The 20,419-nt window shown below is 46.5% G+C and overlaps 1 protein-coding gene across 1 annotated transcript in view; it reads right to left on the bottom strand.

Moving 5' to 3' along the window:
- Positions 1–1,573: 1,573 nt before the first annotated feature.
- Positions 1,574–20,419, bottom strand: part of FN1 (fibronectin 1) — a 53,391-nt gene continuing 34,545 nt past the window's right edge. The window contains 19 exon segments of the mRNA XM_056495973.1: positions 1,574–2,305; positions 3,522–3,632; positions 4,661–4,767; positions 5,266–5,391; positions 6,410–6,574; positions 7,438–7,576; positions 8,632–9,095; positions 9,773–9,862; positions 10,389–10,568; positions 10,776–10,865; positions 11,084–11,260; positions 11,421–11,508; positions 12,535–12,722; positions 16,384–16,497; positions 17,227–17,382; positions 17,838–18,002; positions 18,371–18,487; positions 18,838–19,107; positions 19,394–19,483. Of these exon segments, the coding sequence (XP_056351948.1) occupies positions 2,231–2,305; positions 3,522–3,632; positions 4,661–4,767; positions 5,266–5,391; positions 6,410–6,574; positions 7,438–7,576; positions 8,632–9,095; positions 9,773–9,862; positions 10,389–10,568; positions 10,776–10,865; positions 11,084–11,260; positions 11,421–11,508; positions 12,535–12,722; positions 16,384–16,497; positions 17,227–17,382; positions 17,838–18,002; positions 18,371–18,487; positions 18,838–19,107; positions 19,394–19,483 (2,912 nt within the window). The 3' untranslated portion in view covers positions 1,574–2,230.

The raw sequence follows: 20,419 nt of genomic DNA, 5'->3' as shown, positions 1-20,419 counted from the left end.
CTGGCCTCTGACTGTGTTGTGTGCTGTTGCTTCCCATGCATTGTCATTGCCTGGAGTTTTACTTTAAAAGTTGGGGTTTGGGACTCTTCCTTACGTGTCTTCTCTGTCCCTCTGTTGGGTTGTTTCTGGCACAGACCCTGCAGTGAAGCTCTCTGGGGAATCTTTATCCATTCTTTACCTGCATCTTCTGCAGCATTGGCTAAAACAGAGACTGGCAGTAAGAATCTGGCAGCTGTGTATTCCCCTGATCCTTTGTTTGCTGTCCTTGGGGCGCTGTTTGTTTTACTAAGGGAAGTTAATAGGTGAGATTTACACAAGATAGGAAATGTCTGCCTCAGCTGATACCCTCTAGGACCTGTCTGCTGTCCTACTTGTGCTGCATGACTTCCACACATCATCTCAGCACTTGCTGAGGGATGGTTTTGCCTCCTGCCGTGCCTGTGGTAAGGTTAAAGGATAGGCAGAGTTGTCAGAGGGGGGAAATTGGATTAATGTCCCAAACAAGAGCTCTTGACAATCCTGCCTCACTCGAGTGGATAAACATTGATAAAAACCTCTGGTGTGGTTCCAGGTGAGAGGTGACTTCACAGGAATGTCCCCTGGGCTGCAGTGACAATTTCAACTAGCCTAGCACCTTCCCCCTGAAGGAAGCTTACTCTGAAGCTGTGAGAGTGGTTGTAGGGAAGGGCTGTGGTGGTCTCAGGGTGTCCCTCCTGAAGCCTGCTGCTCTGCAGGATTAAAAGTGGACTGTGAGATCTGCTTGGTGTGCTTCCCAGAAGGAAGGGGAGGTAGGGGATGTCCCTTCAGCTGATGTGTTCTGAGGAGCAGCTGCAGCCAGGCTGGGATTTGCACTGTCACTGTGTGGCAGCTTGCCCCTGGCAGGACAACAGCTCCCAAAATGTGGAATTGAATAGAGAGTGGGGAACAATCACTCTGGGCCTTGGCAGGCAGTAACAGAGGGGTTCTATTTTTTTTCCTTCATCCACCAGGGGACTTTTCCCTGGAGTAGAGAGGCCTGACTCTGGTTGTTGCTGAGCAGACAATCCCTGTGGAGATGTGCCTCCTCTTCTGGAAAAGAACTGCCAAGGGCTTAAATTCTGCAGGGCCTGGCATAGCTGTGAGCACCATGTGTTTAAGGCACACAAAAACCTCTACAGGGAGCTTGGGGAAAAATGTGTTTAAATGATTTGATCTTGAAATGCTCCCTGTGGGCAGGGGAGGTGTCTGCTGCTGGTACAAGTGATGGGACAGAGGAGAGGAGGGTGGGCTATGACTTCAGTGTGTTGGTGAAGTGAATTATTTAGTGACAATGAAAAGATCGTTGCAGAGTTGTTTTCTGATCCAAAATACGTAGCTCTCACTTGGGGAAACCAATCTAGATTAATGGGAAATTACTCCTGTGTGTCTCTGTCTAAGCCAGTTTTAATTCTCACTTTCTAGGGATGTGTTTGGCTTTTGAACACTGGTGGGGTAGAACTGGCTGCTGCTGCAATCCTCCTACTCTTGTCAGAGGTTTTGGGTGCTCTGTAGATAGCAATCCCTGACAGCAACTGCCACATGCCAAGAAGTCAGATCACGTTTTCATGTGATGCTTTATTGTGTCCAGAGAATCCCAGTGACTGGAGCAGTACAGTGCGTGTGCAGCTGAGGGGAGGGGGCTGAGCAATCCTGACAGGACCTGTCCTGTGCTCTTTGCAAAGGCTGTACAGGTCCTGGCAGCGCAAGCAAAGGGACTCACTGCTGGCTTGGCTCCCTCTAATCGAGACTGGCTTTGTTTGCAGAAGGGTTGTGAGGAGCATTTTGTTTACCTGCCTCCCCACCATGAGGTAGAAGCACAAGAGACAAGAAAAGGCCCTGTGCCTGTAACACCCAGGCTCAGACCCAGCTGGTGCCTGGCTCCTGCTGGGGGTCGAAGCTTTGAACACATTCAACTACACAGGTTTGGACGGGCTCGCTAGTTCTGGCAACTCAGCCACTGAAAGCTTATTTAATTCTGGGAGTGGAACACCTCTAGCTCAGTTCATGTGCAAAGCAGGGGCTGTTTGCCTTTCCCTCCCTTCCCCTGTCGCCCCAAAGCAAGCCTGTGCCTCCTGCCCATGCCATACCTACCCACTGACTGCGTTCTATGGGGGCAGGGGTGCAGCTGGAAGCTTTTAATTAACAAACTGCTCTACCAATATTCTCTCCAGGATTACTTCACTCTTCTCTGGGATGTTTGTTCCATCTTGTGTTACTCCAGCTCTGAATCATCCCGCTCAGAATTATCCACCTCAGAATAATCCAGCTGAGAATAATCATCTTCATCCTAAATTCCACGGCAGCAAAGAGAATCACTTAAACTATGTGTCTGGTTTGTAAATCTTTTTATTAAAAGAGTTGGTTTTTTTTCTTTTCCACAGTAGTAAAGCTTTGGCACTTACAGTATAAAAATAATCACTGATCATAATTACACCAAATTCCTCTTTTGTCAACTGCTTACTAAGTGTCTTCCATACCTGGTATTCCCATATAAAAACACTTGAAGGTCAGGGGAACAAAACTGATAAATAACAGTATGAGATATAAAGATACAGCTAGAAAAATACTAGGATCATCAAGAAAGAATTAGGACTGTGCATATTTTAAATATCACAGTGATTGGATTTGCAGTTCCTATCTTATTGCTGGCTGCACGCTTATGTGAAAGCAGAAGTGTTTGGTGGACTTTCCTATCCCTAAACCTCAGTATTGCTGTGCTCAAATGTTCTTGCATAGCATGGGAACCTTGAATTTCTACACCCTCCCTCCCCTCTCAGTATTTTGGTCTCCCACTAGATTTGTGACTTACAACCTCTCCCCCTCCTCCCCCTTTTTTTTTCTTTGCCCCATTTAAATTTGAAAATATTGACTGGAATTCAACAACTTTGAGCAAAACCAAGACAATCGCTATCAATCATGAGAAAAGTCTGAAACACTCCAAGAGTGGCGCTTGGAGAAGCTGTGAGTTGAGCTTAAGCTGGGAAAATGGCTCCAGAGCAGGGGGCCATTCTCACTAGATGCAGTTTTGCTAGCATCACTCCAGTTTGGATGGTAATCGTGGCACAGAGGGATTTACACTTTGGTTTGTCTGTTGCCATGGCCGCAAGCAGTCTCGCTCGATGTTACTTTCCCCGCGGATGTTGTGTGTCTGCCTGTACATCTAGGGGCATGAAACACTCAATGGGGCAGTTGACGTTCTGTCGGGAGGGAAGGAAATCAGTTAGAGCTGTGTCCTGGGTGTGGTTTGTGCTGGGAGCTGCCTGGGGCTGTGTTTGCCAGCACAAAGCACACAGCTGGAAACCACTGCATGCACTAGTGCCTCAGAGCATGCATGAGGCCCTGCTGGGACTGTGGCACTGCCAGTGTGTGTGGAGGGTGAGCTCAAGCAGGTGTGTGTGCTGGGGGCCTCCATGCACTGCTGGGGAGCACGAACCGCTGCCCTCGCCCCCGCCCCCTGAGCCAGAATCACACCAGGATGGGGCAGGAAGGAAAGCTGTACTCACAGTGTTGGTGGCCTGGTGGTACCTCTGTGTGAACTGTGTGTAGGTGTGGCCAGCAGAGCCTTCGGGGGCCACCTCCACGCTGGGCCTGCGGCAGTTGTCACAGCGCCAGCCCTGCGGGGACACAGCGGGCTGTCAGTGCCATGGACAGGGAGCTGCAGGGCTCACAGAACCCCAGGCTGAGCCTAAACTCATCCCATTCCACTCCCCTGCCATGGCAGGGACACCTCCCACTATCCCAGGTGGCTCCAAGCCCCATCCATTCTCCCCTTGGACACTTTCAGGGATGCAGGGGCAGTCACCCTGTGCCAGGGCCTCGGCACCTGCTGGAACCCAGAGAGTTTTGAGCTTTCTGTGCTTTCTGACACTGACCCCAGGGGAACACTGCTTTTAACTTGAGGCCTTGGAGAAGGCTTCCAAATTTAAGTGATGAAGTCACAAGTGTGTAATTACACATAGTGAAAAGTTTTGAATTGGAGGTTTTAGAATATAGTAATAGGTACAGGACAAGATGGAAGCTCTTAGGTGTTGTCCCTTTTCTCCTTCTTCCTCCTTCTTCAGGCTTTCAGGTAGTTTTTAGTTAAATAAAAAAATCCCACAGTGCAGGCCACAGGTGTTTAGTTATTAAGTCAAAAATATAAATAATATAGGTGTTAGCTTTTAATTAGACTATTTAGCTTTTAAAAAATCTTCTAGCTAACTAGATTCACCTCCATTTTGCTCGCTTTTAGCCAGTAGCTAAAACTGTTACAGAACACTCTGTATTTTAAATAAAATTTAATAAACAACCAAGTCCAGACAAAAAAAAAAAATCCATCTCCTTCTTGTTTTAATCCTAACTGAGTAAAAGCAAAAAAACAAAAACAAAAAACCCCCAAAAAACCAAAAAAATACCAAAAAAAACAAGCACCCTCACAGGGAAGAATTTCTTCCCAATAGCCATTAATTCATGATCATTCATACATGGGGCTGCTCCTGTGTTACACCACACAGGCACAAATGCAAAGCACTTCAGTTCTAATTATTTTTTGTCTCCCATAGGCCTGTTTTGGCCCCTTCCATGACCTGAAACCCAGCAGTGTGAGGAGTGCAGCCCAGCACAGCCTCCCCTGTGTCCAACATATCACATCCCTCCTGCTTACCTGCTGCCCTCCGTAACAAGTGCAGGAGCAGATGGCCCCAAAGTACTCCTTCTGCCACTGCTCCCCAACGTGGTACATCTTCCCATCATCATAGCACGTGGTCTCATCTGTGGAGACACAGCCAGAGCTCAGCTGCAGGCCTTAGGCTTGGCTTTAAGAAGCCTGGTGATCAGAAGGGGAGGCTGGGGAAGTGTGCTCCCTGACTGGCAGGGGAACATCAGACCTGTCACAGCCCTCCAGACCTACAGCAGGGGGGTATTTTCTTGACAAGAGCAATGCACTTAAGTCACAGTGTGAAGCCAGAGGAGGTTGAGGTGACAGGCCCTGAAGGAAAGTCCAGCTGGGGTAATCCACCCTTCTGAGAGCAGTGACATGTCCCTGGTCTATAGCTCCAGGTGCTCAGTGTGCTGTGACCTGAGCTAACAAGAGGTTTTCTTCTTTTCAAGCTCAGGAATGTGAGATTTATGGCTTCATCTCTTTGAGAACAGAAGCTGTCACCAGTTCAGCCTGAATCAGACACACTGATTATCTACTTGTCCCCCTGGCAGGACAGAGTAGAGATGTTTCTGAATGAGAGCTCAGACTAACAGCAGAAACACACTTACGAGGTTCACACTTGAATTCTCCTTTTCCATTGCCAAGGCAGGTGCAGCTCATCATCTGGCCATTCTCTCCTTGCCTGTCCCACTTCTCCCCAATCTTGTAGTTAACTCCATTGTCATGGCACCACTCTGGAGAAGGCAGAGGAACAAGAATCAGGAGTTACCCCACATTCAGCAGAAAGAAAACAGCTTGGCATTGTCTCAGGAAAGGAAGGAGAAAGAATCTTCCCAGCTCATCTAAGTCCCAAGGAAGATATGGGTTCAGCTCCTGCAGTTTTTAACTGCTGAAGGCTGTTTCAGCTCTGGGAAATGTGTAAAAAAGTAAGATGTGACAGAGTGGGGAGAGGAGGTTTGGTTCATAGGAGGTGAAAAGAAATGAAAAGGAAATGAAAAGGAGAGAAAAATATTTAAATACTACTTTTTGTGCAAATACCCAACATAAAATTTACCACAATCTCATAAGACACAATGGGTAAGCCATGTGTATCAAATAATGAAATATAAATATTAATCCTGTAAAATAAGCATCTTTCCTGTAAAATTAGCTGTCTTTACATAGACTCCTCTGAATCTATGCAAATTGCAGGAATACTCTCTTTGCTGAGCTTATTCCACAATTTAAAAGCCTAATTTCAATTAGCTGAGTATGTGTTGTGTTAAACTGCTCAATCACAGACTTTTGTTCCATTCCCATACATCAAGTTGGATATTTTTCCATGTAAACCACAGCTCTGCAAAGAATAAAACTTAATGCCCTGCGCAGAAGTGTTAGAAAAATTAGAAAACTGGTTTTGCAAGCTGCTTTGCAAAGGCTGCCTGCAATGCAAATCAGATTTATTGTAATAACAGCACGGGCTGTAATACCCACTGAAATCCACACTTTCCCATATCACCTAGACATGTCTGGCAAAATAAAAAAAGTCTCTTATCAATACAAAATTGATTGTTGCTTATGGCAATTCTGGATTAGCTGCACAGCTCTGAGGTAACCAAAGTTTTCCATCACTTCTCATGATGCAAAACATGACTTTGGTTTACGGACTTCAGATCCTGCATTTGTTTGCATCATGTTTGGATCAGGCTGATTCTGTCAAACATGGCAGTGGTGCTGGGGGAGAGTGGGGATGGTTAAGAGCAAGCTACTCACTAGAAGAGTCACATCTGAAATGGCCACTGCCAAAGCCTAAACACTGGCACCAGAGCTTAAAGCCAGTTTCAGATAAGCGCTCCCATTCCTCGCCAATGGAATAGAAGGAGCCAGTGTAAGTATCAAAGCAGGTGTCGTCAGCTGGCTGGTTTAATCCTTCAGACACTGGAACAAAAAAAGAGAAGAAACAGGCATCACACACAGCAATGGGAACTGCTGAAAGACAGAATGATTTTCAGTGAATACACACTTTTTTCTTCTTGTAATATCCTGGCAGTAATGGAGCTACCCCATGGGCATATACTTGATAGTTGTCAGCAGCCCAGCTCCCTGTGATTTATTTTCCATTTGCATGTGTCAGAGCAGTTGAATGATAAGAAAACTGACATGAAGGCTATTTTCATTTTGATTTGCCAAGTTTCAAGCAAGTGTGAGTTTTTGCATTTGCTGCTGGTGAGCAACAATCTGACTCTGCCTGTTTTTAGGAGAAAATGTGCTGTAAGATGCTGAGGAACTGCAGGGGATTGGCAGCTGCATGTGCACTTTTTTGGGGTGCTGCAGGTTCTGTGTCATGGCAGGGGGATGAGAGGAGAGCACACCCTGTTGTTAGGCAGTGTGTGCTTTGGCTGGTGGGTGCTTTTCAGGGTGTGATGATCAGGATCAAGAGCTGATGGTCCAATATGTGACATACAAGGTACCAGTGATTCTGAGTCCCTTGAAGCCCAGCAAACACCAGATCTCAACTGGGGTGTTGGGGTGTGTCTGGAGCCTCAAAGCACATTTCTCTGTGCTTATACAGCAGCTCAGGACAGCTTCTCATCCCACCATCAGTGTGTGTCAGTTATTCAAAACCAGAGGACCTCACAAATCACTTGTCCCAGTGTTCTGCTATGAACTGTCCTTGTCAGAAGTTTCCTTTCTGAACTGTTGCCAAGCTTGGGCACCAGGTAGGTTACCTTGAGTAAGGGGAATGAGGCAGGAGCTGCACAGGTTCAGGTTCAGCCAGACTTCCTAAAGCTATTCCTTACCAGTATTGCCAACTGTGACCACCTCCTCCAGCACCTTCTGCCTCCGGTGATCCTTCAGGGCTTCCACTATGATGTTGTAGGTGGCCCCTCTTGTAAGACCCTTGAGTGTGGCACTAGAGGAAGTGCCAGGAACCCTGAACTGCAACAAGAGACAATGCCAGGTCACCAGAAAAGTGGGAGAGAATACTCTTTAGGTGTTACTTCTCTCACAGGAAAGACAGGGTGTTTAGGATGATCCCAATGTGCTGTACCATGATGGAGCAGACCCCTCCCCTTAGATACTCTGATAACTTCAAACAATACCAAGTTAGACTTGGCTACTTTGGACTGTGTATCACAAGGGGTTAGTCTTGCCATTTCAAGGAAACCAAGGGAGATATAGGATGAGTGTTGTAGCTTAGAGAAGCAGCACCTCAGTCTTTGAAACTCCCACTCAGCTTGCTGCCCCCTTCCCTGGTGAAATATCACTGCTGACAGCATTTCAAAGTTTCCTGGTTTTGCAGTTTTATCCTGTAGGTTTTTCCATAAAGAAGATGAGAGAGGCTTTCATCCATTCTGGTCTCAGCTATGTGTTAAACAGACTCTTTAGGCTAATTCCTGCTACTCCCACAGCAAAGGGACTGGGGCCCTGAGAGATTCTGCTGCCCCAGGTGAGGCTACACCGTGTGGTAATTATGTTGAGATGGACACAACTGCCACCAACACAAAAAAAGGCATTAAAAACTTTTCATGCCTTCTCTCCTCAGACTTCTCTCAGGCAATTCCACACAGCACTGAATCCTTTCCTCACAAGCAGCTCCACACAGCACTGACTCCTTCTCTCCTCTCTGCAAGTTTTATTCTGCATGACTGACTAACACCAGCTTGTCCCTTACCCAGCTGCCTAACCCTGTCTATCCCTCACACAACAACTTACATTGTCTGTCCCTTGCATGACACATGTCCCTTCCTCCTCACTGCGCAGCCAGCAGGACTCCACGGCCCAAACTGGCAGCAGGACTCTGGGTCTCAATTCCAACTGCAACTTCCTCTCAGCTAGCTGACCCACTCGTGTAACACCCATCCTCACTGGGCAGGCCAGGCTGTCTGCACTCCCTGGCAGTCAGTGCAGCTGTAATTCACTGAGGAGCCTCGCCCTCTGCACTACCCTCAGAACTGACCTCCCACAGCACCGCGGCTCTGCTGAGCCCTCACCTGCAGCGTGTCCTCGTCCTGGCTGACGGGCTGGCAGGAGATGATGTACTCAGAGCTCTCCAGCAGCGGCCTCCAGGAGATGGTGGTGTGGGACAGGGCCTCCTGGCCCGTGTCGTTGCGCCGGGGCCCGCGGGAGTGCGGGTACGAGGGCTCCACCACCACGGGCACCTGGTAGCCCGGGATCTCGATGGCCTCGTCCACGCTGGGCAGCGGCCGCCGGGAGCCCGGCCTCAGCGGGGTGGCTGTGGTGGGGCCGGGCCGCCTGTAGCCGTGCTCCTCGAAGAACACCTGCTGGCCCTGGTGTCCCACGGTCTGGGGGTGCCCAGAGGAGCCTGGCAGCTGGATGCCGTTGCCGTTGTCGTACCTGTTGTTGGTGAGGTAAGGGGTCCCCTCGTCGATGGAAGGCACGTCCAGGATGTCAGGCTGGTTGGGGTGCGGTCTGCTGATCAACGTGGGCAGCTCATCTGGCCACAGAAAGGTTAGAGCCCATCAAGCAAAGCAACAATGGCATCTCTCTCTCTGTATCTTTCACATCTCTTCACAAGAAATATGTTGGTATGAGTGATACTTTTGAACACTGCAACCCAAAGAAGCCACCACCACTGATCGAACTAATTAAGTAGGTTAACATTTTAAGAAGAATCACTGGTAAGCAGGAAGAAACTTGCTCCTTGATCATATTTGGATGCCCAGCTGGTATTTTGCTTGCTATACATACGTACCTCAGTCTTGTACTGTGAAAGCTGCAAAGTAAGAGGAATGCAACAGGCAACAAATTGAATAGATTCTGCATTTGATGCCATCAAGTGTCAGACAATAATGTTAACCCTGACTTAATTATCCATGAGGTACCCAAGCAAGAATCCAGTATCAAGCACACTGTTCTGTTGCTAGTGTTCAAACACCAGTAAATGTGATTAATATGAATTTAGAAGTGTACCTCCTGCATCCTTAGAAAAGAAAATCTCCTTACATAGCCTGTTTGATTCAAAGAAAAGGTGTGGCTGAGTGATGTGAACAGGATATTTTTAAAAAACATTATCATTTCAGACCTCCACAAGTGTCCTTCAATGTCTTTCACACTATTTCCCAAGTGGAAGATACCTCTTGTTGGCACAAAACAATCCAGAGCTTTGTTTACCTGTCCTTTTTCTGCCAACCAATGGTTCACTCTTCTGACTGTTCTTCACAGCAATGATGTAGATGATGTATTCAGTGCCAGGTTCCAAACCTAGGGAGGAAGGAAGGACATAGAACAATTTTAGACTTACGAGTTGCTTTTCTTTTATGACTATGTGTGAGAACTAAGGCAGAATGAGAGGTGGGTATAGCTATATTTCACACTTGAGGTTTTCAGAAGAGTGCAAAGAGCTCAGCCTCCTGCTCCTCAGAGCAAGTTTGTAATCTGACCATGTCAGCTGGGATCATGGACCCAAACATAAGGATCTTTGGCACATGTGACTGGTGGGGTGCCAGAAGCAGGGGCTTTTCTTCCTTGAAAGGACAACAATTGTGGTGACAGTGGCAACAAGCACTGGATTGTTCATATGTGCTGGTTGTTCTGCTCAGTGAAGTGGAACGTGTTTGTAGCACAGGTGTGCTTACAGGACCACTCTAAAACTAGAACCCATAATAGAGGAACACAGTTTTCTCTGTCTACTAGCTAATCATCAGCACATTTTATAATTAGTCCTGCCCCTCCCTCTCTCTTGAAATTCAAGTGTTTGAGGTGAAGAGGTCCCAGACAAGACAGTTACCAGTGATGGTAGCCTCGGTGGTGCCGGGCCGGGGGCGAGGCAGGACCTCCTTGACTGGTGAGCCAGGTTTCTCGTATCTGATGATGTAGCCAGTGATCTTGGCTCGGGGAGGCTGCCAGGTGGCCAGCAGGGAGTTGCTCGTGGTTGTAAGGAAGTGCAGGTTGGAAGGAGCATCGATGGCTGGGTGGAAACAAAAGGGTTTAACAAGTCAAATCCAGAAAAACACCAGCATATACTTCACCTGAGCTACACCTGCCTGACACCCTTCTCCAACCCATTGCTGTAGGTCACAGGGAATGTTAAAGGAGATCAGACAGACAACTCCTAACTGGCCATATGTGATTACTGTGTGTTAACACAAGCAAAAAGGTCAGACAAGATCATTACCAGTGGAGGCATCCAGTACCACTGGGGAGCTGCGTGCGTTCTCGTTCAGAGTGTATAGGTAGATCTTGTAGTCAGTGCCAGGCTGCAAGCCTAAAACAAAGTTGAAACACAAATTTAGCTAAGGAGAAGAAGCCACCTAAAATGGCCATCAGGTCTTTCAACAACTTCTTCTTGGAGCCTAGTCTTGATGCCTCATTTTTTCCCACCTTTTGTTCCTGTAGTATTTCTCACCAAGGACATTAAATTCCAAAACAAGAACCCAGTTTGTTTTCTGATATGACCCTGCAGCTGCAGAAGCCCTCACCTACCAGTGATAGTGTAACTCCTGAGCTCAGGGCTGATGGTCCTCTGGATGGGGTTCTGGCCACCTGCAGGGATGGCTTCCACCAGGAAGCCAGTGATGGTCTCAGTCTTGGTCCTCCAGGTAATGGTGATGGTTGTTTCAGTCACATCTGTCACGCGGGGCCTGCGAGGGGGACTCACATCTGCACACAAGGAAAGGGCTCCTGTCAGCACAGTGGGACTGGGAATCTGATCAGCCAAGTGCTGGTGGAGCCTGGGATGGAGCTCTGGACAGAGAGCAGGCTCCCAAGCCTCTGCACCCACACAGCACTGAGTGGTCATTTGGGGAGGGCCACCACTTACTTTCAAGGGTTGTGACCACCCCCTGGGCTGGTCTGCTGGTCAGGGAGTCCTTCAGGGCATACACACTCACTTCATACTTGGTTGCTACCTAGAATGGACAGAGTTGTACCACATTATGAGCAGGACCCAGCACAGGGGGAAATACTCCTGCCTTTAGCCAATGTTCAGTGAAACCACATTTATCAGTCACCACTTTGTAAAATATGAAACCTTAAAATAAATCAGGGAAGGATTGATAATTCTAATTATTTCCAGTTGTAATAAAAGAGTAGGCATGGACCCTGACACACTGTGCACATGTGGGAGCAGAAGAAATCCTGGAAGCAGCTTATTTATCACACTGCTTCAAAGTGGATTCTTCAGAGAAACTCTAATTTCCCTCCTATTTTTCCCAGGGTTAATGGATGCCATTTGCTATGATAAGGAATAAAATAATGTGAATAAAAGAGAACTGTGAAAGTAACAGCATGAGGGGTTTTGTCCTTGGCTGCATCAGACCATGGGTCCACTTAGATTATAATGTTTTTTAAGGCTCATTTTTGAAAATTATTCATAAAACTCCTTAAAAACAGATCAGCAGCTTTTAAGATTGCAGGAACCATAAAAGCAGTTCTATTCAGCCTTCTCCAGTTCAGGAACTCCTGAAATGTTTCCAGTGGAGAAGATGGCTATATAGCAAATTTAAGCCTACTCACAAAAGACTTGCATTTTCAACTTATATTTTGCAGATGTCTTAAAAATAGGCAATAGACTGCCAGAGCTCCCATATCACAGCTTGAAATCTGTATTAGATCACTTTATCTGACCTCTTTTGTGAAAGATGAGTAAAAGCATTTTGCTGGGTTACTTTTGATTGTGAATTTGGTAATCTGCATTTGATTAGGCATCCAGTCTCTCTGTGCTAGATGAGGAAGGGGGTAGAATGCAGCTTCAGCAGGCCAATTACTTGCATTTTAAAAAACCTACAGTACTGAGTAGCTGCAGTCTGACTTGCCATAAGCTTCAGAGCCAGACCCTTAGGGGCTGTAATGATCTGCTCCAACTGAAGCTCCTGACATAGGAATCTGAAATCTCTTCAAAAATCTCCTTCCCACAACACAAAGAAAAATGTTACCATCAAGCCAGACACGACTGCAGATGTGCTGTCTGGAGAAAGGTTGATTTCTTTCATAGGACCAGTCTTTTCTTTGGGGTTCACTCTGACTCTGTAGCCAGTGAGGCGAACGTTGGGTGCATTCCAGTTGATGGTGAGACTGGTAGGAGTCACCTGAGTAAACTTCAGGTTGGTTGGAGGTGGAATTGCTGCAAAAATCCACATTGGCACACAGTTACTTTAAAAAAAAAGAGTCTTGGATAAGACAATATTCTTTCCTGGACACAAGACAGATTTAGGCCAGGAAAGTGGAGTGCCTTGTGCAAACACAGGCATACAGCACTGTGGGAGGGGACATGTTATTCAGGAGGAGATTCTCAAATCTACAGTAACACTTTATAGCAGAAATAAGGAGATATTGAGGCTTCAGCCCTGAAGTTGAGTGAGCAATGACATTTGCTATGATGTAAGGTAAAGGCTTGGGAAGGTGCTTAAATCTCTAGTAGGCCAGTCTGTTTTAATTATTCTACCAATCTCTGCTTTTCATCACACAGCTCATGGTTTAGTCCTGCTCCACTGGCCCCTGTCTGTTCATTTCCAAAATACAATGGATGATTTACAAAAGTAAGTAGGAAGCAGGCTCAGAAATTGCAGAGAAGGGATAAAAAATACTGCAAATGGAGAGGGGAAGCACTTACAGCCACTTACACAGCCAGCAAGGCAATGGAAAAGCAGAGCTGTGGTGGCCATAAGGGTCATCACACAAAAGCCTGTCCACGAGCTAACACAATCCACTATCCTTACAAACAAATGCTTGCCTGAAAAAAGGGTGACCATTGCATCTTGCCTTACTGTTGGTAAGCCTGGGGCTGTAAACAGAGCAAAGATATACCTGAGCACAGTGCCCACTGTGGCACATTGCTGTCAAAGCTTTCCAGTTTCACAAAGTGGAAATACAGGATAATTCTTCCTTCTGGCTTTGCTCAGAGGTCAATCTGAAGCCCATGAGAGTCAGTGGAAATTCTTGAATTACTTCAAATCCATTTTTTAATAGCTTTTTTTAAAAGGTAAACCACAGAGGGTAGGTTTGAAAAAGTATTATATTTGCCTTTCTGGCAGATAGTCAGCCAGCTGTTCCATCATTACATCACTTTGCTTCAGTTTAGAACAGCAGATCTGTGCAGATCTGTGCACTAGGACCCACTGAATTCATTCCACCCCTGGAATTAAAGTGCCAACTTCTCAGCCACAAATGAATGGGAGACCTTTATTACACAGGTGCTACCTGCCTTTGTAATAAAGCCACATCTGGTAATGCTGGAAGCTTGCAATTGATTCCATATTGCTGGAAGCAATGTTAAGCTAATTCCTTGCAATAATTTTCCTTTTTCATCAAGGAATATTTAATGCATGGAATTGCAGCTGGATCAGCCTGGCACAGAAGGGACTCTCCTGTGGAGGTGATGAGGGTGCAGGGTGCAGGCATGCAGTGGGCTGTGGTCCCTAGGGCAGTGCCAGTGAGGCTCTATGAGACCTGAGGGCTCAGCAATCTCCCAACCCTTGCTGATGATCTTTGGCTCCAATAGCAAGCTCCCTAGGGCATGAAAGCTGCCCTCCTCTTTCCTGTTGGTCACTACCGGAGCTTTCAGGTGTCCCACACCTTGAAGGAAACACAAGAGTGTTGTGAGAGCACTCACCGTGGATCAGGCTCCGTGACCTGGGACAGGACACCAGACACCCCTCCCTCCTTTCTCTAGGATCTGCCCCTGCAATCCTGCTCTCTTGCCTGCCCTCCCTGATGTGTCTGCAGGCTGACTCTGCTGGCAGGCAGCTCTCTGGCCCCAGCTAAGGCATCAATCCCATCCCCTGGAGCTGTCCCGGCGCTGAGCAGCAGCTGCACATGGAAGCACACTCTAGCCCTGGGGGCTGCTGCCATGGCCTGCTGGGGGTGGTGGAGCTGTACCTGTGGACTGGGTCCCAGTGAGGGGCAGGCTCTCCATGTCATCGTAAATGGCAACGATATTGATAGTGTACTCAGAACCTGGCCTGAGGCCATGCAGCTCAGCAGTGTCTTCTTCGCCCCCTGGGGCCGGCAATAGCTCATGGATTCCATCCTCAGGGCTTGAGTAGGTCACCCTGTACCTGGTGACTTGCCCCTGAGGGCTTTCCCAAGCAATTTTGATGGAATCAACATCCACCTCAGTGAATGTTAGTCCTTTAGGGCGGTCAATGTCTGTTAGGCAAATTAACGGTAAGAGGTTAAGTGATAAAAAGCAGGTTGTGGGTGAGGAAAACAAAAAGCATTTCCATTACATGCAAAGCGCTTTTCAGTTTGGCGTGGCAAGGGGGCACTGGATTCTCCTCTGTGCTGCACCTTGCACACATGCTTACATCCCTAAGCCTGAGTTTGCAGGTGCCAGGCAGCAGGAAGACAGTCCTGGCTTTGTTGAAACCAAGATGACCTGCATTGCCACCTTCAAAGCAGCCAGGACACCAATTCACCTATTTTTGAGTCCCCTTGGCACCAAAACCCCTTTCACACAACTCTAGTAGCATTAAGCTGCCTTAAAAGTGAACATGAGAAAAAAAGAAATGGGAGTGTTAAGATACATTTCTCCCATGGAAATAGTTGCTAGTGCCAAAGGCAGCCAGAGAACCCACCTGGCTCTGTAAGTTTGGGTTCTTTGTAAATTTGGAACTTGCTGTTTACTACTGTGAGCTGCTGTGCAAAGTGCCAGTCCAAGGAGAATCCAACCCACTATTTTCTTTCATAAATTAATACTCAATTAACACACTCATCAAGAAAGCAAAATTACTCAGCATATTATACTGTAAAATCAGTTAGAAACAAACTTTTCAGCTTTGTACTGAGTGCACAGGGAATGTCCACAGGTGCAACTGGGTGATGTGCACACCTCCGAATTAAACCAATTCACAAGATTTTCCTGGCAAGGAGGGACCTCAGAGCAGGGGAAGTGAGCCTTGCTCCTCAGAAGTCTGGAGTGGCTATCACAGAAATACACCCATTTGTTACACAAAATGGGAGGATCTAGCATGTAATTTTAATATTGGATCAAAATCATGCTTTTCTAAAAAGTTTCATCATTTGCCATGTTGTATTAGTCCTCAATTTTCCATATTTTCTAGATGGCAAAGGTGATTTTTGTCCAGAAATGTGTTGGTTTGAATGTGGACTCTTCACTCATGTCTGCAAAGCTCTGCAGGAGCTCCTGTTGTCTGTAGTGTTTGGGGCTGAATACAAGCTTGAGCAGGGCAATAAGAATCACATAAATCCCTACTTCAGAGGCATCCCACAAAAACACATTACTCAAACATATCCCTGAGTTACAAGGTCCCTCTTGTGACCCTTCTGTGACTAGAGCACAACTGCTAGTTTGTACATGGCACCTCAGTCCTGAAATTATTCTCTGTTTTGCAGTGCTCCATCCCAAGTTCTTGGTATAACCCATGTGGTTTCCCTTACTCCCTCTCACAGGGCAAATGCTGCCAAGCCCAGTCCAGCCCCTAACAGCAATCACCTTTGCCACCTAGCTCCACCCAGAGGAGATCTTGGTACATTTTATCCACTGATTGGCTGATGGCAAACAAAATCCCAAAGGACTTTGTGGCTTTAGTGAAAGAAAATAAGAAGCGCAGCACTTTCAGGGGGCAGGAAATTGCATTTTGGCAGAGTTGGAGGCAGAGGGACTGCGGTTTTGCCAGCATCTGCAGCTAAGGTGCATGGTACTTCTCCACAGGGCAGACCACCTCACAATCTCCTGGAGACCCTGGCTTTTGCTTTCCCTGGGATGTGGTGGTTCAGACATCAATAGAAAACATGTGTTTGCTCCCATGAAGTGAAATACATACTGGTAACAGCTGTCTGAACCAAGGGCTGGCTCTCCCCATTCTGATTCTGAGCAGTGACACTGACCACGTACTCCACTGTGGGCTGCAGACCTTCAATAGTCACTTGAGTTTGATCTGGCAGGAAAGAACACCATCAGTCAGAAAGAGCAGCACAAAAACTGCAGAGAGTTGGCCTCAAAGTAGCCTTGAATGAATGGCCTGTCTAAGCCATAAATGTCACTAAAACAAGGTAGGACTGACAAATTAGATTTGCCTTTAAATTGCACCATGCTTTCCTGGCAGTGCACAACTGCAACTTGTACCTGCTCCAAGGCTCCACAGCTGAAAGGGCAGGCTAGCACTGTGGCTAGAACAAAGTACAGGGAAACCAGCTTTCATCATTTTTTAGGATAAGGCTGGTCATCAACTCAGCTGCATCACAAGCATCCCCAAGTGCTGATCCCAAAAAATGCAGTTTTACTGAGAGCTGACACGATCACAGGATCCACAGGTACTACACTACAAACCTGTAGTGTATGTGGCAGAACCCATGCTGTGACCAAGGGCCACATTATGTGATTTCAAGGAGGATTTCAGAGCAAGTTTTGCTGCATGCTAGAAAATCCAATGAAATCTTTGAAACGCAGGTGCTTTTCATGCACACTGAGGCTGCCAAGAACAAACTTCTGCAGTACGGTGGTGTCAAAGAAATATGAAGCTTTTGGGGCAAAAATATGCCTTAGCTCCTCTGTCCTGAACTGAAAATCAGCAGGATGACAAAAAAAAGGTACAAGCAGCAGCAGGATTTCAGTGATCACATCTTGAATTCTTTACAGATCCAGTGAAGGATGCCATGGCTCTTACCTGCAGGGACATTTTTGGTTTTTGTGGGCCCACGTCCGTCCTTGGGGGCAGCAGTCACACGATACCCTGTGACTGGGGATGTTGAAGGGAGCCATCTGATGCTGATACTGTTGTCCTGGACATCAGTGACTTGCATCTGGGATGGTGTGTCTATTTCTGGGCAACAAAAATAATTTTTTGAGCATGTTGGTACAGGAAACCATCCCCCCCACTGTTGTGTCCTGGCTGAATTCTATTCTGCATTGTTTGGAGGAGAAAACACATGTTGCTATTTATCTCTCTCTCATGCTAGTCCAGAGCAAAAAAGCCTTAACCATGATATGTGGGTGAGTGATCTTGTATCAATGTTAGTTGAGGATTTCTGTTGTTTTAAAGACTACTAAATGCCTTTATCTGCAGCTAAAGGGTTTCCCTTCTCCAAGTCCACAGTCCCCTTCTGTGTCATATCAGTTATCATGCTGGGCCACCAAGATACACAGATTCACTGAAACTGATGGCCTTAGAGCCCATGGCTTCTGAAAGAAACCAGGGATCAGTTATATATGTTTATGGGGAAAAGCCAACACAAAGCTGTGAGGGTTTTTGTCTTGTTTGGTTTCATCAGGTCTCACCTGTTCTGTAGGTGACAGTGACTGGCTTGCTGCTGGCAGGGCTGTCTCCACGGCCAGTTACAGCATACACAGTGATGGTGTATTCAACACCAGGCTTGATGCCAGTGATGGTGGCAGTAGACACAGTGCCAGGCACTGTGAACTCCTGTACTGGGCTGCTTCCACCTAGGCAGAGTAGGTTAAGAAAGAAATGTGATGGATCTGTAAAACAAACATTTAAAATCTCTACAAAAATTAGGATAGTCCTATATGCATCAAGCTGAAGACAGGACCCTGTTGATTTCAGTGGTTGTTGGGTCAAAGTTGTTTTGACCATTCCAAAGAAAAGAATGAAATATGCACACAGAACCACTTCTAAAATTACTGCAATACTCCAGATGCTCTTTCTTTTGGGTAGAGAAAATATGAACTGCTCTATTTTAAAAAAGGCACCAATATGTCTGCTACAGCCTAAGGTGCCTTTGCTATTTGCTTTCTAATGGCCTCAGAACAGAGTTTCTGATCTGTGACCAGCTGTAGCAGCCTGTCCTCACCTGTTTCACCATAGGTGATCCGGTAGTATCTGACTGTCACTGCAGGAGCATCCCAGGAAATCTTGAGGCTGGTTGGGCTGGTAGGGGTGACTTCCAGGTCCCTTGGAACATCAGACACTAGAAAAACAGAGAATTGAGAAGGGACTTTAAACACAGTTGTACATCAGCTCCATATTCCACTTATATCACGCTCCTCTGCTATCCATCTGTCCGTCCTCTGGAGAGAAGTGTGCCCTGAGCCAAAGAGATGTATCTGGTTAAAATCCACATGGCATTGGACTGGATTTAATGAAAATAGCTCTGAAACATCTGAAAGCAGCATGGGTCCTCCCACCTATTTCTAAATCAGGCCCTACCTCAGTACACAGGCATTTCCTCATGAGTGAAGCTGGTAGGGGAGATGTGATTTAACAGCAACTACACTTTGCTAGAGGACACTCCAAATCCAGCACTCTCTCCAGGCTCACCTGTTGTTTGCTGGCCAACCAAGGGCAGGCTCTCCTCCCTGCCATTGACAGCGATGATGCTGACCACGTACTCAGTGCCTGGCAGCAGGTTGGTGAGGGTGATGGAGTTCCTGGAGGGGGGCACACGGTCCTCCTTGGGCCGGGCCCCGCCCTGCTCGGGCTGGTAGCGGATCCTGTAGCCCGTGATGGTGGCGCGGGGAGCGATCCAGTGCACCGTGAAGGAGTTCGCCGTTATGTCCGAGAAGTCCAGGCCAGTGGGGGAATCCAGACCTGCATGGTTCAACAGACACAAGGCTGAGCTCAACCAAACTGCCTGGCATCATCACAGGGAAAAAAAGTAATTAAGTCTTATTAATTAATTCTTCAAGGATGGCATTAAACCACCATGAAGGAGTTTGCGGTTATGTCCGAGAAGTCCAGGACAGTGGGGGAATCCAGACCTGCATGGTTCAACAGACACAAGGCTGAGCTCAACCAAACTGCTTGGCATCATCACAGGAAAAAAAGTAATTAAGTCCCATTAATGAATTCTTAAACCATGTGTGCATCCAAGTACCTGTTTTCTGGATTCCATACAAAGGTGCACTCTCATGCTGCTCAGAAACGCTGTAGACTTTCACCAGATATTCAGTGCCAGGGAGCAGGTCTGTGGAGTGGAAGAACAGGAATTTGGGCATGTTTCTTTGCTATCATCAAGAAGTTAATCAACCTACACAATTTTATCTGTGTTTCTTAGGAGACAATCAGGTTTTGGTTGATGGAAGGTCTGAGCCTTCAGGACAATGAAAAGTTTAAATCTGTTATTCTTGTGGCATTATAGGTCCTTGCAATGCTTTAGCCTGAAGGAGCATGCTTCCTATATCCTTGTTATATTAGTTTGTGGACATTGACTAGAAGCAGTTACTTTTTACAGGGTCCCTTCTAGTTATCTACTAGTTTAGTTATGCACTAGGCCAAAGCCTTAGCTGATATAAGCTGAAATATGGCCAAGGATTTTTAACACAGTTGTTCTAACTCAGACAAGCTCTAGACTTAGATTTTTATTCTGAAAACAGGTCTTGTCTCTCACTTAACCAACCAGATTCTCAGATAGAGGAAAAAAAAAAATCCAATTATAAATACAACACAGTTTTTGCCCCAAAAATTGATGTCAGCTTTTGGAAAATTCCCACATTTTGCTGCCATGTCCTGTAAGATTCCAACACAGGATGTGTTTTCTGGTCTGAGAATACAAAGTCAAATGACCTTTTGTATATTCTGATCCTCTCCCTGAACCTCTGCACTGCAAATCCTTGACACTATTGGCAAACCAGGCGAACAACATGTATTTACTGTTAATACCTAACCAGGCTGCCAATCAATGCAATTGCCTCATAGCCTGATTCACCACTGTCCTTGGATTGATAGGAAAAAACTTGCCTGTAGTTTGGCTTTAACTTGGGTAAAGCTAGAGGCCAAACCCCTTTTAGTGTGAGTTTGCATGAGGTTACTTGTCACTTTACATCAGCTGAGAATTTGGCCAGCCATACTTAATTTTTTTTTTTGTTTCATCTTGTGTCATGAGGACATTCCCACCTTCTAC

Source organism: Oenanthe melanoleuca, chromosome 7, assembly GCF_029582105.1.
Source record: "Oenanthe melanoleuca isolate GR-GAL-2019-014 chromosome 7, OMel1.0, whole genome shotgun sequence".
In the NCBI taxonomy this organism is placed as follows: domain Eukaryota; kingdom Metazoa; phylum Chordata; class Aves; order Passeriformes; family Muscicapidae; genus Oenanthe; species Oenanthe melanoleuca.
The sequence above is the reverse complement of the archived record's forward strand: the minus strand, read 5'-3'. Positions and strand labels throughout refer to the sequence as shown.